General features: G+C 38.2%; 1 protein-coding gene across 3 annotated transcripts in view; it reads right to left on the bottom strand.

Moving 5' to 3' along the window:
• Nucleotides 1-684: 684 nt before the first annotated feature.
• LOC111874664 (integrin beta-PS) overlaps nucleotides 685-20,831 on the bottom strand; it is a 61,547-nt gene continuing 41,400 nt past the window's right edge. For all 3 annotated transcript variants that reach the window (XM_023870359.2, XM_023870358.2, XM_023870361.2), the window contains exons 10-14: nucleotides 16,732-17,013; nucleotides 11,292-11,421; nucleotides 9,968-10,114; nucleotides 7,718-7,857; nucleotides 685-3,240 (exon numbers count right to left, since the gene is read on the bottom strand). In XM_023870359.2, coding sequence (XP_023726127.1) covers nucleotides 3,169-3,240; nucleotides 7,718-7,857; nucleotides 9,968-10,114; nucleotides 11,292-11,421; nucleotides 16,732-17,013 — 771 coding nt within the window. In that variant the 3' untranslated portion in view covers nucleotides 685-3,168. The remainder of the gene's footprint in view (nucleotides 3,241-7,717; nucleotides 7,858-9,967; nucleotides 10,115-11,291; nucleotides 11,422-16,731; nucleotides 17,014-20,831) is intronic.

The following is a 20,831-nucleotide window of genomic DNA, read 5'->3' as shown; positions in this document are numbered from 1 at the left end:
AATTTTTACAATATTTAAGCAATGGTGGACCGGCACAGGGTAGAATTTTCACAAACACATTATTATAATTCTAAAACTACCGCGTACTCCTAACTTTCTGAACTTCGCCTAATAATCAGTATGCCTCTTTCACTTCTTACTGAATGGGAAATCAGTGTTGAAGTCTCAGTTCAAAGATACTGATTGGGCTGAAAGGATTTTGTCTATTTACAAACTTAAATCTCATCTTACTTTTGCTTAAATTTAGAAGCATTCAACGTGGTGCAGAGAACCCAAGTTTATCAGCAGAAAATGGCCAAATCATGTTTTGGTTACACAAAACACATATAGACATGACTGTCTATTCAAGTACCAGCCTAAGACAAGTTTTGAACTATACTAAATGAAGACAGGTACTAAAAACATTAATTTCAGTGACTGTGCACATTTTTTAACCATGTTTTACATCGAAGAAAGCAGTCTTCTGGGATTTGGCACCGTGTATATGTGGTGTTAACCGACGTTTCGGAGGAACGTATCGCCCCCATCTTCAGGGTTGAAGAAGTATAAGTATAAGAAGTATAAGCAGACCGCAGTCTGCTTGACCGTGTCTCACGGTGTTGTCGCTTGCAGATTTACTTATACTTCTTCAACCCTGAAGAGGGGGGTGATACGTTCCTCCGAAACGTCGGTTAACACCACATATACATGGTGCCAAATCCCAGAAGACTGCTTTCTTCATAGTCACCGCCGTGAAAGCCTCAAATCTTACATGTTAACATCCTCCAGCTCAGCACAGACATGCCATGCTTTCTGACCAAGAACGTGGCTAAAGGAAATCATAGAAATTCAAGATCTAAGTTAACCCAATACATACTGGTTGTTCCACCCACTGCATCTCTACAATGCTTCTTCTAATCCACAAAGGAGATTCTATAGTTAATTTGCCACAAAAAGAAAAAGACAGTCCACTCTCCTTTTAGCAATGGCCAAACCCCCAGAAATGTATGCAAGACTGCGACCTCTCCTAGCTGTTTCAGAACAACAAAATGTACATATTCTTGTCTGCTGGTACAGAATTATGTACTCTTTGTTATAGACTTACCAAAGTTCCTGACATGTGGTCTTTATTAGCAAGGTGATGAGTTAAAGCATTTAAAATAAATTATATTGTTAAAAATATATAAAAATAGTTGTATATTGACAAAAACAAAGCTAAACTGTGTATACAGGCTGTAACAATTGCAATACAAAATGTAATGTTATAAAGCATGCCAGGCTCAAACATGGCACCATCTTCCACTGTTTTACTGGCTGAAGTATGTGCTAGGAAGTGTTAACAGCATTTCATGGACCATCTACATATAAAATCATTCTTCAGTTTTCACTTTCAAACCACCATCAGAAAATTATGTCCTTCGCTAATGAAAGCTTTCTATACCTTTCACATTACTGTTAGTAATGTACAGGTTCTTGTCCTTACATTTTCCTGGCTGAAGTTGAACATATAATTTCAGCTTCTAAGACTAAGCCATGTAAAATCTTGAAACATTTCCACTTTTTCTGTGTTCACCAAAATCTTTTCCATTGACTCCCTTAATCAGATGGTCATTAACATTTAATCTTCTTCTTCTTTCCTATCCACACGACCATGAAAACTTTTCCTAAACATCATTCATCATTCTCCTCCTAACCATACAGCTGCTAACACTTCCTTCATCACAACTTTTCTTAACCACACTGTCACAAAAAAAAATTTTACTACATCAACAAACAAATCAAACTTTACTACATCCTTTCTTAATCAGAGTCAATGAAACTATTGCACCACCTCTTCTCCTAACCATGTGGTCCCTAAAATTTTTCTTCACCCCTTTTCCTCATAATACAATTGCTAAACATTTCTTCCTCACCATCTCCTTTATCATAGCTTTTCCTCAACCATACAACCGCTACCTACTGGATAGCATCCCACTCCTCTACTTCGTCCGATCATGCCATGATCTCCCACTGACTGCCCTCTGCCAGGCTTCTAAACCTCCCTATGAATATTCTTCCTGAAGAAGGCAACTACAATGTTTGTGGTTACAGGAAATTTACAACATCCTACACGGATTATTCCCAAAGATTGCACTGCTGTATATACAACAAACTCTTGAGTAGTTCTAATAACTCTTATCTATATTACATACAAGACCATGAATAATGAAATTAAATTGAGGGATAATGACAGACAGAATCAATAAATTTTATCATACCTTCAACAAATTAAAGAATGAATTACTTACAAGTCATTTCAACATGGATGAAGATTAATTATGACAGTACTTAAATAAAGTAGTAAGCAGTAAAATTATTATCAGTGACAAAGTTTTAGGTACAAAAAGAGACAGATTAAGTTTCAGTAATAGAGAAAGCAAGCTAGTGACTGCATAAATGTGAATATTCCTGTACACTCCAGCATTTAACTTCTCTAGACAAGTGGATTAGTTTACGAGTTGTGATTTCTTCTTTGTAAAAAGATGTTTTTCTTAAATAGTGTCTGGAGGCTACGCATACACTATAACTGGCAAACAGTCAACGTGGTGTTAGAAACGGCAGTGGTGCTATGAGAGGACATGACACTGTCACCCTTAGCACTAACATGAAGCTTCTGACTGACATGAAAGAACACTGACTTGCACTGTTAGAAGTGGTCAGAAGAACTATATAGTGGGTAAAAGTAGCGCTCCTACCTGTACCTGACTGTAAGTAGTTGTATCATCACAAACATGGAACCGTCAACACTTATGGCATACTATTTCATGTGCCTACTTATTCATTGTGATTCTTTAAATGTATTGTTACAGCCTGCAATACGTTCCTGCACTGCTTTTCACAGCCTAAGGAGCTGCTTTAACCCTCATCATTCCTAAGTGCCTACATAAGAAAGTCCTCAATTTGCCAACCATCAGAACTGGCTTAAAAGCCATACATCATAAAATATTCTACATATACAAAGCTTACTCAGTTTGTGTTTGAAACTATATTTGACATAGCACCATTATATGGTATATATATATATCATTTTCATTATTTCTCACTCATGTTTAGAACTGAATTTACAGCTACTTTTTATGAGTCAAACAAACTGATTTTTGAGACTCAGCGTATGCACCTGGAAGTAAAAGGGTTAAATTCTTCAGACTGTTAACACGACTTTCCAGCATATGTTGGGTTCTTGAAGGTGGAAGTTGCTTGCTTGTAAATTGGATTTTCACCCTGTAAATACACATAATGATTACCTGAAGTACAGTACAACAGAACATACAACTGTCCACCCAGCAATACATACTGAAACTAAAATAAAGACAGAATAAAACATTTTTCAAAGATACATTCAGATATCAAATTTCTTGATTTTGTTAAATATCACGTTTCATGTTTATATTAGCAACTAGTCAACACTTCATTACGTCTGTTGTGTGCACGTGTGTGTGCATGAATGTATGTGCCTGAAAGCCAAGTCAGCTTCTAAGGATATCTGCGTCCGTTTAAACCACTAAGTAAAAATCGACTATGACATGACAGGACCTCAGGATGCAATTCTACACAGCCCTGCATAGAGCCACCCACACTGCAGGAGAACTTACCACCATGCCCCAGAAGACCATCATCCCAATACTATCTGCCATATGAACTTCCATTTTCACATAAAAACTCAGTCATTTTAGTCTGCAAGCGAACTATACCGACCAAGCGGCTTGTCGGTGAATTTTAGTGCCAACTTTAGTAAGGGGTGTTGCATGGTCAGCACAACGAATCCCCACAGCCGTTAAATTAAGTTTTCTAGACCAGAGCCGCCATTTCCTTGAAATAGCTCCTCAATTATCCTCACAAGGCTGAGCGGACCCCGTTCCAGACTCACTACTTCTCAGAAAAAATCTGGTAGAGCAGGGAATTGAACCCGGACCTCTGGATCTGTATCCAGGAACTCTGACCACTACATGACAGAGGCAGTCCATTTTCAGATAAGGATAAAATACAATAAACTGTCATCTGACCGTAAATTATTCTGATAAAAGAACATAGACAAAATATACTTATTAGCACACTAATATAAAACTAAAAAGTGTTAACAATGCCACGCTGTATAGGGGCCTATCACCAAATTTCTAAAAATAACATGAGGGTAAAGCACAATAGGGAAAAGAATAAGTTAATAACTTTCAAAAGCACAATAGGGAAAAGAATAAGTTAATAACTTTCAACTATCTTAAAACATTAGTTGAAACAACTTGAGAATGAAATGTTGTTTACAAATTCCACAACATTCAACGTGCTCTGATGACCATACCCAAGAATGCCTCATAATGTGCCATGAAGATGGAACATATGTTGTTCTTCATAATAAAGTTGGCATTCAGCAAGTATACGTAAGTGGTAAGATATTCCCAATGCTGATTATAAATGAGTACTGTCCCTTTAAGCAACAAATATAAATGTGTCAAGCAAATGTGACTGATCTGTTCTTCGTAATAAAGTTGGCATTCAGCAAGTATACGTAAGCGGTAAGATATTCCCAATGCTGATTATAAATGAGTACTGTCCCTTTAAGCAACAAATATAAATATGTCAAGCAAATGTGACTGATCTGTAGTCATGCAAGCATGACCTCCTTCGTCAGAGAGAGCTAAAAGACCACCACATCTGTAAACTTCACAACTCATAATTTGTTCTTTTGTACCTCAGTCTGTCCACCTTCACATAATGATATAACTGCTTGAAGAATAAAGGAGAAAACACCATCATCTAAGGCTTGGTCTGATGTTAAATTCCAAAGCACAGTGACTTCTGTGGCAGTCCATTAGTGGCATCAATACTGAGCAGACTTGCGAGGCCAGGTATCCAATAAAACACAAGACTTCCTTGCCTTATGGAGATGGAACACTCACTGCAGAATCTCCAAAACGACAGATGGCAGGCATGTTTCCATGGAAACTTTGCAAGGCACTTTGGAAGCTGATGGGCACATGGTACTGTAGCTGGTTGAGGCACTATGCTACATGCCAGAATGGTGGATTCTTTCAATTTACCTAACCCTTCCAGCTGCATTATGGCCTTGGGGTCAACTCAGCCTCTAACAGAAATGAGTACGAGGAATCTTCCTGGGAGGTAAAAGGCAGCTGGCACATAAGGCTGACAAACTTACTGCTATCTGTGAGCCGACTGCCTAGAGAAAATGTGGGAGCCTCAATGTCTCACAATCCTACGGGCCTTCATGGCCTGTTACAGTGACAGCTTTACTTTGGAAGCTTGATGCCAATGATACGACTGCCAAGGTTGCTGACAATTAGAAGAGTTCAGCATAAGGCATGAAGTTTGGCCATATACATGTCATTAAATCCAAGGAGGTTGTAAGAGAAAACCTATTCTTCTTACATGAAGCCACAACCTGTCCCTATAAACTGTTGCATAGTCTGGAGATTTGAAAATAATTTCAGCAAAGTACTGCTGATATGTAAGGGCTGATGTCAGGCCTTTCACATATTGGTTGAGCTCTGAAGTCACAGGCCTGTTGCATGATAGATCTAGGTAGAATAGGTGCAAATCTACTGGGAATAATACATGGCAATTATGTCAGGACATTCAAGAAGACAGTAAAGGCATATGCTCAAAGGATGCAGCTCCTGATGTGGAGGGTTCAGTGAAAAGTCTCACCAAAATAAGCGTGAAGGAGCTGTGCTGCACAGATGCAGATTGCTCAGCAAGGCAAGCAGAGGTCATCCAAATTCTGAATACACATTTTGCAGAATACTGGTATGGAAGGCACCAGTATTACAATAAATCTCAGTGTTATGGACAGGATCTATGATTGCCGGTCTATCACATCTATTTTAAAGCATATCAGGGCATGGTAGTGTTGAAGCATCACCATCCAGTTTCCACTCCAACATCTGTCATATTAAGCTGTTAAAATGTTACATCATCATCATCAGTAATCTGTCAAAACGACAGGTCCACAGTCTCTTTCAAAACAATTCCTCCACTTAATGCGATCTAAAATGTTACATAACCATATACATTTAACAATGGGTCATCAAACATGATGTTCCTGTGATTTTACCATCATGTATGCCTAGAAACTTGACAGTGAATGGCACAGCACTGCTGCTACGGAACAGACCGGGAGGGGGATAAACTCTGCAAGTATGAGAAGTGTGTATGCATTAGGTCTTTGTTGCAGACAATGAAAACTCATTCTCTGCAACCCAATGTGATAGTTTACAGTAATATGTAGCCAGAATTCTGTGACAATTCTCGAGTCACATTTTGGTTAGTTATTTAATGATGTGAGTACTGACAGTACATCACATCAGTGATGGGATAATTAATGAATGTGGAGCAGTAATATGAATGAGAATTAGCAGGGGAAACCAAAATAGTTGAAGAAAATTTGTCCCCAGTGCCATTTTGTCCACCACAAATCCCACATAACCTGACCAGGGATAGAATCTGGGCTGCTGTGGTAGAAAGCTGTTGACTAACTGCCTGAGCTACAGCATAGTCTACTGTAGTAGTAAGTGTTATCATCAATATACAGTGATGCTGAGACAGACCAAGTGCATTAATCATCCCACTAATTGTGATTCCAAAGAGGGTCACACTTAAAACCAGTCCCTGTCACATTCCCTTTCCTTGAGATAACATGCCAAAATGAACACATAAGTAACACTTACAGGGGAAGCCTGAAAAAAGTGGCAGTAGATCCCTTCATCTCCACCAGTAGAGATTTCTTGGACTACTGAATCACTACATGGTGTTATAAATGCTTCTACAGGATGAAGACAGTGACAAGGTGGAGGTGGATGGGAAGAGAATCACGGATATGACATTCATTTTACAAGGTGGTCAAGGGTGTATCTATAGCATCAGAAACAATACTTAGCAATCAGAAGATTCACACAAGATGATGGTTTCTCATATGTTCCATGATCTTATTACTATAATGAGTTATCACTAGTCATGCAGGAGTAGTCCCTGTCAATAAGATCTAAAAGTTTGTGACAATGGTACATTAGTAGAAATATTATGGTTTTGGACATTATCCATTGTCTTGCCTTTATCTAAAAACCATCCTGTTTATTTTTCAAAACATGTTTTGGAGAAAGAATCCAGTCTCTAAAATGTTTTCAAAATAAACAGGGCAGTATTTAGATAAAGACAAGATGATGGAAACTAGTCCCTGTCAGATTTAAGAGTTGGGATAAATGCCAAGGGTCTGAGTTCTATGACCACGCACAGGGTCAGCATACTGCTGTCAGCAACTGACACAGGGTCATTTTGCAAAATTTTGCTTTTATTTTACTAATACACAAACTGTACTTATTTGATTGATAAAATTTTATATAGTGTTTCTGTGGGAAACTCTTGAATTGCCTCTGACTCTTAGTGGATTACGCTGCATATAAGATTCATATAAAATCACCTTATACTCTTGTGTAAAATTTTCCATGTCCTACACAGTAAAATCTAGTGTTGCACAAGACTTAGCCTGATGTGATACCATAAGAGAGTATCAATTTCCTCTTACCACTATTGCTGACTCATCAAGATAAGCAGAAAATGTACATGATTACAAGCAGCACAAAAATCATGCTTTGGCTCAGCCTATATAACATCTACCTGTATAATCCACCAATATGGAATATCACAAGGTGGAACTCAATAAATCTATGAGAACATCAATTAAACTCACTGTGTCCCACTTGGCCATCATGCGCTCCTTTTCAAATTTCGCAAATTCACGGCGATCGTGAATAGTTGTCAATAGTTTCCACAGTAGCAACAGGGCCAACCCAATCAGAACAATGGCTCCAATGACTCCCAATACAATACCTATAAAATCAACCACAAAAGTGATGTCAGTATTCGCTGAAAATTTACTTTCTAAAAAATTTGTACAACTTAGTGTACACATGTTTCTTCAATTTCACCTTTTGAGAAAAAGATGTGAAACATGGATGTCTCATTATTACATGCCACATTTTATATAATGGTTTCTGAACATCAAAACAAGTAAAAACATTCATATATGTACCCTGTGGGTCTTCTTTCAAAAATTAACCTATTCTAATTTCACCTTTCATCATCACGCCTTGAAGAGACCCTAAGTTTAATAGGTTGTGCATAAGAAGAAAACTATTTAGGTGCTGTTAATAACATCTTAATTTTTATTGTCTTACAAGATGTGCTTCAAATGGCCCCCATGTTCCATACATGCAACTCGTTGCATGAAAAAGAACCTCACAAGCATTCAAAAGTTATTCATGTTAATTTCATTTGCAAATTGTTGAATCTTGACACCACTGTATCAATTGTACAGGTTTAGAATTTTGTTTTCATACATTATGACAGAAAAAAATTTTAGAGGACTGAAGTCAGGTGAGTGTGCAGGCCAGAAAACTGGAGCTTCACATCTGTCACCTATCCAGCATAATTTTCAGACAGTCATTGAGGCATTTCATGAAGGTAATGTAGTGGAGCACCATAAAGCTGAAACCTCATGTGAAGACATGTACTGAATGACACATCTTCTAATAGTGCACATGTTCACAGAAAATTAAAGCAACTGCATGTTCCCATCTCTTGGAGTCAGTGGTCAACATGACAAGGACAGTACAAAAATTCCGAAATCTCCAATTATGGTACTTTGTACCTTGTAACAGCATCTCTAGCATTTCCACTGCACACTCCTAGCACAAGATATACCTCTGATAATTCAATAAATGAACAGACATTTTCCATGGTGGATAGATACACAACTTGTTTTCTCAAGCTCAGATTGCTTCAGACTGACTCAAAATGTACTATGTATGAGTCCGTCTACTGCAGTATTACATATTTGGAGTAAGAATGGCGGGTATTGTAAATATCAACATGAAGTTTGGTGGCAAATAGATCTCTGTGTTCACCAAATGACATAAACAAAATGCTCTCAGAATGTTTACTCTTTTCAGAAAGCAATGACAGGAGCTGGCATTTTCAAAGGGTTATAACTTTTTAAGGAAAGCCTTCAAGATACATATTTTTACTATTTTTTTACTTGTCAATGTCCAGAAACCATCCTCTAAAATATGACATGTAATAATGAGAGACCTGCATATGTGAAGGTACATTAAATTAGGGCAAATACAATTATAGTAAACTCCTCATTATCCAGCATGCACAGGAAATTGGATGTACTATGTAGTTACATGAGAAAACTTTTACAAAAACCCAATATAAAGTTAAAGCAACATATTTTTGCTCAGTTGTGCATTGGAGCTTTCCTAGACAACCCAGGGTACTGATAAATGAAAAATCTTTAATTCATATACTGTAACAAAACCACAATTTCAATAGCCTCTAATGTAATGGCAACTGCAAGAGGGATGACAATGAGTACTGCTGGTAATGGTACTGGGAAGAACCACTACATGGCAGATGAACATATTTGCATCAAAGACTTGTTTTTTGAACAGTTAAATAAACATGATAAATTTTATGAAAGATAAAACAATTCCATCCAGTGCGACTGGTGAAGTTTTTCTTATTTCAGTTCTTCATTCCCTCTTATGATGGTCTCTAAGGACCGAAATATGTAAGGGCATGAAGAATTGAAATAAGAAAAACTTCACCAGTCACACGGGATGGAATTGTTCTCAGAACAAAGCTGGGCTATATTTGGCTGACCAGTCATAAACAGTCATATATAAACATAAATAGTTTTGAAACCAGGACCGAGATAAACGATTTCTTTGTTCAGAGCTAAGGAAAACCACTAACATGACCTCACGTAGGTTTGTTTTGGTTTCAAACCCAAGGTCAAACTGTCAGCACTCCCAAAGAGTGCATGTGTACTGCGTCACATATATGTGCCATTTGGCCAACTCCGGTTGCTGCTTGTATCATATATGTATGTGTCATTCGGACGTTATAAAGGTTAATGCAAGTGACAAGTACATACCAAGAACATGGATTTCCGGGGGACATTCCCGCTCTTCCTGTGCTCTTACTATGAGAGTATTATTATCAGAGTAAGTGTACACATATGCAAAAAGGCAGTCCTCTTCATCAAAATAAGCACATAGTACTTCTCCAGCCTCCTCATGAACTGAAACACAAAGGACAGCTGACAGAAACTCCAAGCAGTTTTGTATACAGATATAAAGTACTTAGCTTCATACAAAACTCAACATAATTAATAGTCTTTACTGACAAATGTGGGACAATCTCAACAAAATTATGGAACTTATCATGACTGTAAGACATTTTTAAAAACATGTTTTCAATGAAAAGACTACAATGAATCATCAACAGGAACCCAGTGCTCCTTGGTGCCTTTAATAGTCCCTCTCTCATAAGAGGCAGTCTATGTGACTTTAATAGGCACAGAACAAAGACTACAATGAATCATCAACAGGAACCCAGTGCTCCTTTGGTGCCTTTAATAGTCCCTCTCTCATAAGAGGCAGTCTATGTGACTTTAATAGGCACAGAACCTCAAATCCTACAAGTAAAAGGCAACAGTGTAGGCAATGCAAGCAGCTCCTGGACTGCAGTGGGGAGGCAGAAGCATCATATTCATCATACTATACTGCAGTGTGTAGACCCATTTCTGGGCAACGACCATGAGATAAGTAAATATACAAGAGCTGTTACTGACTAATGCCTTCACAAACAAACATATTCCCATGGAAAATAACTGAACTAAAACAATAAAGAGTAATGTTTTCTACACGGTGTGTCTCAAGATGTTGTTAAGTGGGATATGCTGGAAAATGCAGTCAGTCGGTCAGTCAGTAAGATGAATAGAAGGTTGGTGAGAGATGGCTGCCAGCCTGGGAGTTAGGCAGTTGGAGCAATGAGTCAGCTGTGAGACTCACCAGCCAGTATGGACATCTGTCACCAGGAAACCGCTAGTGAAAGCAAACTAAGATGACTTAGTATGCACTGTAGTGAGAAGACAAGTGCATGAATTAGCGAGAGCATTATAACTGCTTGTAGTTACAATCTGTATGTGGTTAAAAAATCCAGTCACCAATCCAAACCCTGTCTACAGTCACTCTAAATATGACAACATTATGAACAAACAATAATGAATAATGTAAGCACCTATTGCAATTGTGCAGGTAGTGATATAATAAGTAATTTCACATGATAATGCATAACATAAGCATAAAAACGAAAGATGAGTAAGTACTAATGAGTATGGTGTGTACAAACAAATCATAACTACAAAACAGAATCGCTCACTCTAAAATAGGTCAGAACTATTTGAATTATCTTACCTTCTATGACATCAACAGAGCTAGGTGTGAAAGTACAATTGCCTAAACATTCCTCTGCAGTGAGAGACCCCGTCTTGTACATCTGGCATTGTACACAATCTTTAAATTCCAGGCATCTTCCAGAGGTGCTCTAAGCATAGCATCAACATGGGTATAAAATTACCACAGTGAAAATCCAAGCATTACAAGTACACAGTACAATGAGTGTTACACATAACAGTTTCTTATGCATTGTCAATTTAATTAAGACATGCATAGCAATATTTATCAGTTTTAATGAGAGTCCTTCTCAAAAAATTAATGCTGTAATGTGTGTTTTTCTCTCATTTCTAGATTTTGCATTGATTACTTGTTGCTCTCTATTCTTCATGAACCCAATGGCAACACAACTCTCCTGTGTCTTGACCCAACTGAAAGAGTGGTTGGAGAGAGAGAGAAAGACAGAGAGCAAAAGCCACATTCAGTATATATGTAGGAAGTACTGTCTGAATGTGTCTAATATGGACATTGGAGGGGGGCAATGTTGCTTACTATTAGTGGCTCAAAATCAGTGTCTAGCAGTACTGTTCTCAGTTATCACACTGGCAAACTATTTCTGCTATCACATTCTAATTGGTCTTGGGGAATGATTATGGCAGAAACAGAGTCCCAAACATACGGAGATAATGAATATAACAGAAATTCTTTTCCAACCATTTTCAGTTCTAGTCCAGAGGGCAATTTGAATTTCCGTGCAACGTATTCAAGACATAGCACATTCCTGAACTGCTATAAATTTTCAATCCATAAATGTCATGCAATAATTCCTGCAGAGAACATGTAGTAGGGGGTGTGAAGTGACTTTACATCAAATCTGACTTCTCTACAACTAGCAGTTTAAGAGGAATGTCACATGTCTGTGAAAGAAAAAGTAACTGTAAATGAAGGGCTCTTTCAGACTGAATCAAAATATGAAATTCTGTACACATCTCTAAAACAATGAGTTAGTGCCTTTCCCCCAAAATGAATCTCCCAGGTTCAAATCCTGGTGTCCTCTTTTTTTCAAAATTATTATAAATCTCGAAGCTCATAAGAGTCAATGTGAATAAAAAGTGGTAAAAAGAGAAATGTTTGTTCTCAAGAGCAGCCCATTCTAGTAATTATACTGTTGAAGTTTCAATATTAGCTACAATGCCTAAAAAACACAACCAGTATTCAAATGGCAACTGAAACAGGTGATTGTAACAGCATAAGAAATACAGTTTCAAACACTCTTATTGCTTAATTAGTTACAAAGCACAGAATTCAGGTATAATGGTATACCACATGCTCTGAAATGTTAACACGTAACAGTATAACTCAATGTGATAATAACTGGTTTCTGCATCATGAATCTTCTGGAACCTGCTCTATTTACAAAGCACTTCATGTTGTGTTTGCCAGCGAATTCCCCAAGACAGCATCAGCTTATGTGGCCACAGTGTCTCATATTTCATGGATATAACAGTCAGCTGTCATACAAGGTGTATCAAAAAGTCAAAGGTCAAAAAAGAAATGCTGGCTTAACTTACTCAATTATGGCAGCTATCTACTTCAAAATAGTTTCCTTGGGAATGTACATATACAGCAATCCCATCATTTTTTCCAAGCTTCAAGAGCACTGTGGAAGTAATTTTCCTTAATGCTGTCGTGAATCACTTGTGATTCCCTTTGGATGTTAGACACTGTTTCAAAATGTCAACCTTCAGTTTCATTTTCAATTTGGGAAGCAAAGCAAAAGACAGGGGGCTAAGACCAGCAAGTAGGGAGGATGGGGAATGATAACCATGTTGTTTTTAGTCACAAACTCTGTGGTTTTGACGGACATGTGGGTGGGTGTGTTATTGTGATAAAGAAGCCAGTTGTGGTTGCACCCCAGTTTCAGGCTTTTTCTTCACACATTTTCTCTCAAGGATCATAAATCATCACAGTAAAAGTCAGAGTTGACTGTTGTGTTATGAGGAACAAATTCACAGTGAACAATCCCCTTCACATCAAAACAAAACAATGAGCATGCTCTCTGTTATACTCTGGGCCTGCTAAACCCTTTTTGCTCTTGGTGATTGTCGGCTCTTCCACTGTGACAACTGTTGCTTTGTTTCTGGATCATAACCATAAATCAAACTTCTGTCATCTGATGATCCTACAGATAAAAGTTGTGTCCTCGTTAGCCTTCTCTCATAGCTCAAAACACACATTTACACGCACTCCTTCTGATCATTTGTGAAGAGTAGGGGAACAAAATTTTGCATCAGTGCAGTGAATATTCAAACTTTCTGTTACGATTTCCTGGAAAATTCCATAACTGATCTCAACTGTGTCTGCAAGATCATGGATTGTTGCTGACGGTCTTCGTGGATGATTTCTTGAATGTTTTCAACATTTTCTGTCATTTTATTGGTGATTTGCTCACCCTGAAAGTTTGTCATCTTCAACTGACATTCGACTGGCCTCAAAACATGAATACCCTTCAGAAACTGCTGCCTGGCCTAAAGAATGTTCTCCAAAAGCCTCATGAAGTAGTTCAAGGGTTTCGGTAGCTGTTTTACTGAGCTTCACACAAAACTTCATGCAGACACATTGCTCAATTTTGCTAGCCATCGCAGATGAAACGAAACATGAAGTTGAAAAAGCACTCTTGTAAAAGCAATGCATCTTCACAGCACAGTGTCATGTGGCAGATTGATGCAATAGGCTTGCAGAAGTGTGACCAGGGCTTCCCCTCTCATCTTCTTTCACCAAGGCACTTACAACAATAATAGTCTGGCGACCTTCCCATAGCACATACTTGCATAGGTTCTGCGTTTCAGTAGTCATAAATGATACAATTCTGTTGTACCCAAAAAACCTTGTCAGATGGAGAAAAAATACAAAGTTCCTCTTCTGGGAAATGAAGTGTAGTGTGACATTTTTTTGGTTCAAAACAGAAAGCAAATTTTGTCCCAATAAGCACTAGAAATACTCAAAATTCATTCCTGAATACAGTCATAATTCAGAACCAGACTGCACAGATACCATGTCCATTCAAAGGTTCTACAATAGAGATTATAATTTCTATCACTCTGTTCACAATAGCACTTACATTTTTTTTCTTTAGTGCAGTGACTTCTAACTTGACAGTATGATCTGTAGGTAATATACATATTAGTGAATAACTATTAATTCCCTTACAAACTCCTGCATTATCACTGGTTAAAATGAGATAATTGTGTATATGAACTTTTCTGGAGAAATGTATATATTTTGAGGTTCTAAAATGCCTAAAATAAAAATATCGTTACAGGATAACCGAGGCAGCAGTTGCTAGGTTATGGCAGAGTAAACATGCAATGATGTTATTAAACGTGCAGCTGCTGCTATGCTACAACTGTTAAACAACACGTGAGGCAGCATTTTCTATATGGTCAGTGCTGTTCTCTGTGGTCAATGCTGAAGCTATATGATGAGAACAGGTGATAAGATTTAGTCAGTCTTGTTCCCCACGTGGAGGCAGGTTCAAATACCTCCACTGTAGCCCTGCAAGTTGTAGGAGGCAATGAAAAGGGAACCCAGTGCCTGGGGGTATAATTGGGCCACCCTGTTCCTCAGGGATATAAATATGAGGACCTGGCCCTCCAGGTTTGGGGAGTCTTGAACCTAAGAGAGTAAAACATGGTCATGAGCCCAGTGGGACTCATACCCGAGAATGTGCACTGGTGAGAGCCAGCAGTAAGCGTAAATGTCAGACACATCCTCTTGTCAGAGAGGGGGGCCTCACATCAACAAACCTGCAACTGTCTGACAGCAACAAAAATCTGGTCTTGGGTCCCAGATGGGGGCTCCACACTAAGTTAAACTGGTCAACTGACCATTGGCCATAACATAACTTTGACTCTGACTCTGACTAGAGTTACTCAGTCCTGAGTTGACAGATGGTAGGCACAGTTTATGAGCTGTAAGTGCATGGTTGGCTATGAAGAACCAACATGGTTAGCAGCCGTAACCTAATGATGCATAGTGAAGATGGTAACCAAGCAACAGCTAGTGAAGACAAACTGAGAAGACTTGTGTGTGCTGTACATTTGTTAAGCATGTAGATCCATGAAACTGTTAATACAGTCAACTCTCAATTATCCGGGATAATGGTGGGGATGGAAATCACAATTAATCGAAAACCCAGTTAAGACAAATTTAATTAAAAGTAGTACTGTAATACTGTACCTTCACAATACTATAGGCCTGCCTGTATTTAAATTTATTCAACCTCATTTTTATGTCATCTCATGGCCTATTTCATATTTTTTACATTACACTGAAGTATGAATTAGTTATTTCAATCACAGTCTTCAACAACATCCAACACGTTTTACGAATATTAACATTTAAAAAATTTAATATTGTCGTTTACTTTTTCGTGGCACTTTCCTTTTTCTGTTGAATATTTAACACAACACGCTTCCTTTTACACCCTGACATTTTGCTAACGCACTTGAAGATCGATACAAAGATACTAACTGGGGTGATGTATCTGTCCTTGAAAATTTCCACAAATCCTTGCATTCTTTCACCCCTACCCTAGAACACTGTGTTAGCATAACGGGACCAAAGAATGCAGAGCTCGGTTCACACTAGTGCGAAAATAGTGTTACAACTCACCATGTGAAACAAAGTGAATGAATATTAAACAACATATAAGCCTTAAAAAAGCCTCGGTAGCCCCAGTTAAGCCGCAAACCGGTTAATCCACCCCCGGATAATCGAGAGTTGACTGTATTTACTTATACTTAAGATCTATGAGTTTTCAATAAACCCAATTACCAATCCAAACCTTGTGTCTAGCCTCTAAAAGTGTGAAAATATGCTACACTATCATTTTAGGCCATTATGAATTCTTAATATAGTGATTAAAGCCTCCATAAAATTGAGAACCTAAAAATACATAATTTAATGTTGAAACAACAAGTTGGCAGGAATTTTACATTTACGAAAATTATGTATTCATAATGGAACAGAATATTAATTTTAGAATACAAAAAATATGCTTTTACAATGGTAATTAAGAACCGAGAAACAAAACAAAGGACACCAGGAAGATGGAGGCAGCAAAGACACTGTCTTGTAACGTGCGTAAAAGGCTGTACTGTGCTGATTATTTTTAAATGAAAAGCTGCAGAACCACAAACAAAAATGTAACACAGCAATGGATGACTTGATAACCAGATCTACATTAAGGCAGTGACCCAAATGAAAAGAAACAAGAGATGCCAAAAGGAAAACATAAAATGATCAGTGAAAGTGGAACAGAAAATATGGCCTAATACATGATGTACAGAAGTACAAAAATCTTCACAATGTTACACTGTTAATCAGTAGCACATAACCCAAAGGCTGATTAATCTAAAAGCCAAATCTCTCAGCCATAAGAACTATCTCTGCTACTTACTGGAAGCTTCTCACAGAATTTTCCTGTGTAACGTCCTTCTTTCCCTTCATAACACTCACAAGCCCCACATTTGCAGTCTCCATTGCCTGAGCAAATTTCTCCACCGCCTGGTGGGATACAGGTGATGCTAGAAGCTCGACAATCACATGCTTCACCTGTCCAGTCTGGCTTGCACTGACATTTGCCACACACACAAGTGCCATGATCTGGACCAGAACACAACAATCCATTGGCATAATCACAGGAGAAGTTGTCACACTCACAATACTGGCCTGAGATCACCTGCAAAACAAATGTTACTCATGCATTCAACCTTTTAATTAACAACAGTGACTGAAGTGTCTTCACATTATTACAATTTCAGTTACCATTACCAAATTTGGACACACAATACTTTTCATTTTATTAATGTATTAATACCACCACTAGACAAACACGAGATGAATAGGGTTTTACCATGTTTCCCACCAATGGCTACAAACATAAAATGGATGTGATAAATATATGGATTTATATTACATGTTAGATTAGTTTAATTTATCTTTGTTTCACATGAAATACATACAGCCAGTCTCTCATTTATGTTGGAGATGTGTTGCCAGAAACAGTGGCAAATAATTATACAAAATAAACTGGTCATATTTTTCCAAAATACTTCTATGTTACAAAAGGGAATATGTGATCCCAGGGGAAAATATCAGAACTTGTTCACCTAAATTACACTCCACTTAATTACGTATTAGAAATATTTAAAAAACTCAATGTTAAAAGCAGAAGAGCAATCAAGCGTGTATGCTGGAGTGCATGTGTGTAAACTTCACATCCCCTTCTGCACTGCCATCATAGAGAAGGGGAAGGCAATGTTTGGCAGCCTACAAGCCAGACACTGTTCTGTCCTGAGGATGTATGTGCAAAATGGCATTCTTCTAACACAGAAACACTTCATCAACACTAAAATCTTCCTTGGGAGACTACCCACTTTCCTCACACAATATGTTTGAGTTCAGCTGGAAATTTAGCTGCAATGTTACCTGCACTGGGTGCCTCTTTGGTCAGACAGACACTGTGAAGGTTTGCACATAACTTTAACCTAAAAAACCCATCCCTGCTTGCCTTAAACTCAGCTCTGGGGTGGGGGTTAGCAGATGAACCCTAATCACAGTCACACTGTTGCAAAACTTTATCCTGACATGGCCTTCTGTGTAATCAGAGACAAACTCATATATATTCTGATGATATATATATTTTCCATTCACACTATTAATGTTTCCATGTCTTCCAAAGTACCATCTTTCCCTTTTAACTATCTCTCAACTATACAGTTCTTAATAGCAGTTCATTATACATTCAACAGAGAACATACAGAGAGGGAGAAGGGGAGGGAGAGAGAGAGAGAGCAGGTTTTCAAGTACTTGATTCAAAACAATGCTGTATCAGTCACAACACAGCATAAAATTAAGACACCATCCACTTTTCAATGATGCTATATCAACACAGAATCATTCAGAATGACATAAATCAGACAATACCTGTACTCAGCCACTACACTTTTGCATGAACCAATTTAATGAACTGCAGAAAGATCTATTTCACATTCAGACCTCAACAGGTAAACAGAAAGAAGATGAAATCACATTTAAAAAATTTTGGGGAGACAATAAATTTGAACAATCTGATCTGCACAACCTGTCTCCACAAGATCCATTTTAATGCCATCCTATAACCACCCTCATGTGGCTGTTTTCTAGCAGGTCTTCCCTCCTACATTCCTGAGGCATTCCTTGTCTCACATATCCTGGGCACATGCTAGCCAAATGTACCAGCCTTGATCTCGCTATCCTAACATCAAAAGGCAGCATATACATTATGAATAACAAAGTTACTCATTTTGTGCAATGTTTACTTACATAATTTATGCTTCTTAGCCCAGAAAATCATACTAAAAACTGAAGTGCATAAAATATATGAATATTACTCTTCAGAGTGCGCCTTTATACCTCTGATTCAGAGAATTAGAGTTGAATGTGATGTCGCAGTAAAATATTGATATTTGCCCCTACAAACTCCATTGTGTGATTCCAGTGTGTGACACTTTTGTGAAAATGCCCCATGATATTGTCACGGGTGCGTATATGTCACACGACAAGTAACTTCACGCCTTATTTGATATAGCGAATTTATTGAACACTCGCTCTCACAATCACACAATTTCCAGTCTCACAATTACTGCCATCAGCAGTATCACAAATACTTCTCCTGTAGTCACTGCCATGCACTTGACACAACCCGACTCGGCGACTGCTGCAATTCAACTGACTGGTTAATCGTTACTTACTAGTAACTCACTCACTCATAACTGGCTCAATCCTCACTACCGAAGAGTGTTCGTTGCTCCTTATTTAGGTTCGGCACGGACAACGCATAAAACAGTTATGTGGTAGGTAACGCTGTTGCATGATGCCGTGTTTACAGGTTGCCTAGCAACACTGTCAAGAGTTGTTTACTGCTGTGTAGTAACCGCGGTATCCCTTGTTACGTCACTGCGGGAAGTGCTGTCACATCACCGCAGCAACGACCACCTGACACAGCTGCTCCCCTGCCACGCCAGTGACGAATTATCGGTTAGGAAGTCAGTGTCGGATTGTCTAATATTTCTTTATCAGTTAGAAAGTCAGCGTCAGACTGTCACATATTTCTTTATATGTATATCATTTTTATTTTGTGTCTCGGAAGAGGTATAAACCCACTGAGCCAGTATTACTTTGTGAGTAAAAGGCATCTTTGCCACTGCGACTTTCGGTATCAGTGTCAGACTGGCACTCTTTTCGACTAGTATTATAATTACTCTGCATCACTATTTTGCAAGTATTACCAACAGGTGAGAGTGTCGCTTTGTCAATCAACATAATTTATTTGATTTTGCTAAAAACCAACCTCCCTCAAGATGAGTCTTCAATCCCACAAGCCGAATATCATGGTCAGTGGCGTTTCTCGGGGGAAGGCCAAAGTTATCAGGGGGCCCAACTGAGTTGACTGGAGGTGAAACATTCACAACACTAGCCAACCAAAGAGAAACAAAGATGTTGTCATGTGTTTCACTAAATAAGAAAAGCAGGAGCATGCTCTTCTATCGTAAAAAGGGTGGTGTCACTCTGTGTGAGGTGGACTGCTTCGAGAAGTGCCACATGCTTCACAGTGTATCGTAAACTGTGAAGTGACACAGTTCAAACTCGAGTACAGTCTGAACAAAATATTATTGTATATAGTGTGACTATATTTACAATACCACCGTGATTCAAGGTTGAAGGTTTGTGCATTTCATGACAAAATAATCACAGTTAATTTTCTTTGTAAAAATTTTTCTTTTGAGTATATGTAGAAAATTTTATTGTCTTTCAGACTGTTTTTAGTTCACATTTCTACGTTGCATAGAACGGAAAATATGTATTTTTTTCTGAAAGTTTGCAATGTTAATTAATTAGGGTGATTTAAATACTGGCCGCAGATGGCTCCCGGCAATTTAAAAGTCCACGTGTTAAGGGTTAATTGCATTNATCTCATATAATTTAAGAACAATGATGAATAAATCATTTTCAAGCAAAATTTAAACGGACGGCTGAATATATTACTGCCGGAGAGACGGCGGCGGAATTTAAATGACCGCGCGAAAGGGTTAAACTTCTTATTCAGAAGTGCAAAAATCATGAATAAATACAGTGGTCCTAAATTCCTCACCTACTTCAAAGCCAGGAAAACTAATACATTCACTAGGCTACAGGCTGGATGACCAAGGAGTCATGGCAAAAGATTTGTCTTTTTCCCACAGCATGCAAACCAGCACTGGGGGCCATCCAGCTTCCTATTCAATGGGTACTGGGTGCAACTTATCCTGTGGTAAAGCAGCCAGTGAGTGAAGCAGGCCACTCAACTCCAGCCTGTGTTCAGGTTATGAATGTGTACGGTTATTTCTCAACTTCCCTCTATGTCATCTTGGAATGTTGCTTAATTAAGCACAGAAACAAATTTAAATGTAATTTACACCACTCATTTCATCCTTTTCAGATTCAAATATTTTTCTTTCATTCATCTGTGACTTATGC

Source organism: Cryptotermes secundus, unplaced genomic scaffold (assembly GCF_002891405.2).
Source record: "Cryptotermes secundus unplaced genomic scaffold, Csec_1.0 scaffold56, whole genome shotgun sequence".
Taxonomy (NCBI): Eukaryota; Metazoa; Arthropoda; class Insecta; order Blattodea; family Kalotermitidae; genus Cryptotermes; species Cryptotermes secundus.
Note: the sequence above shows the minus strand (reverse complement) of the source record. Positions and strands in the feature narration are given on the sequence as shown.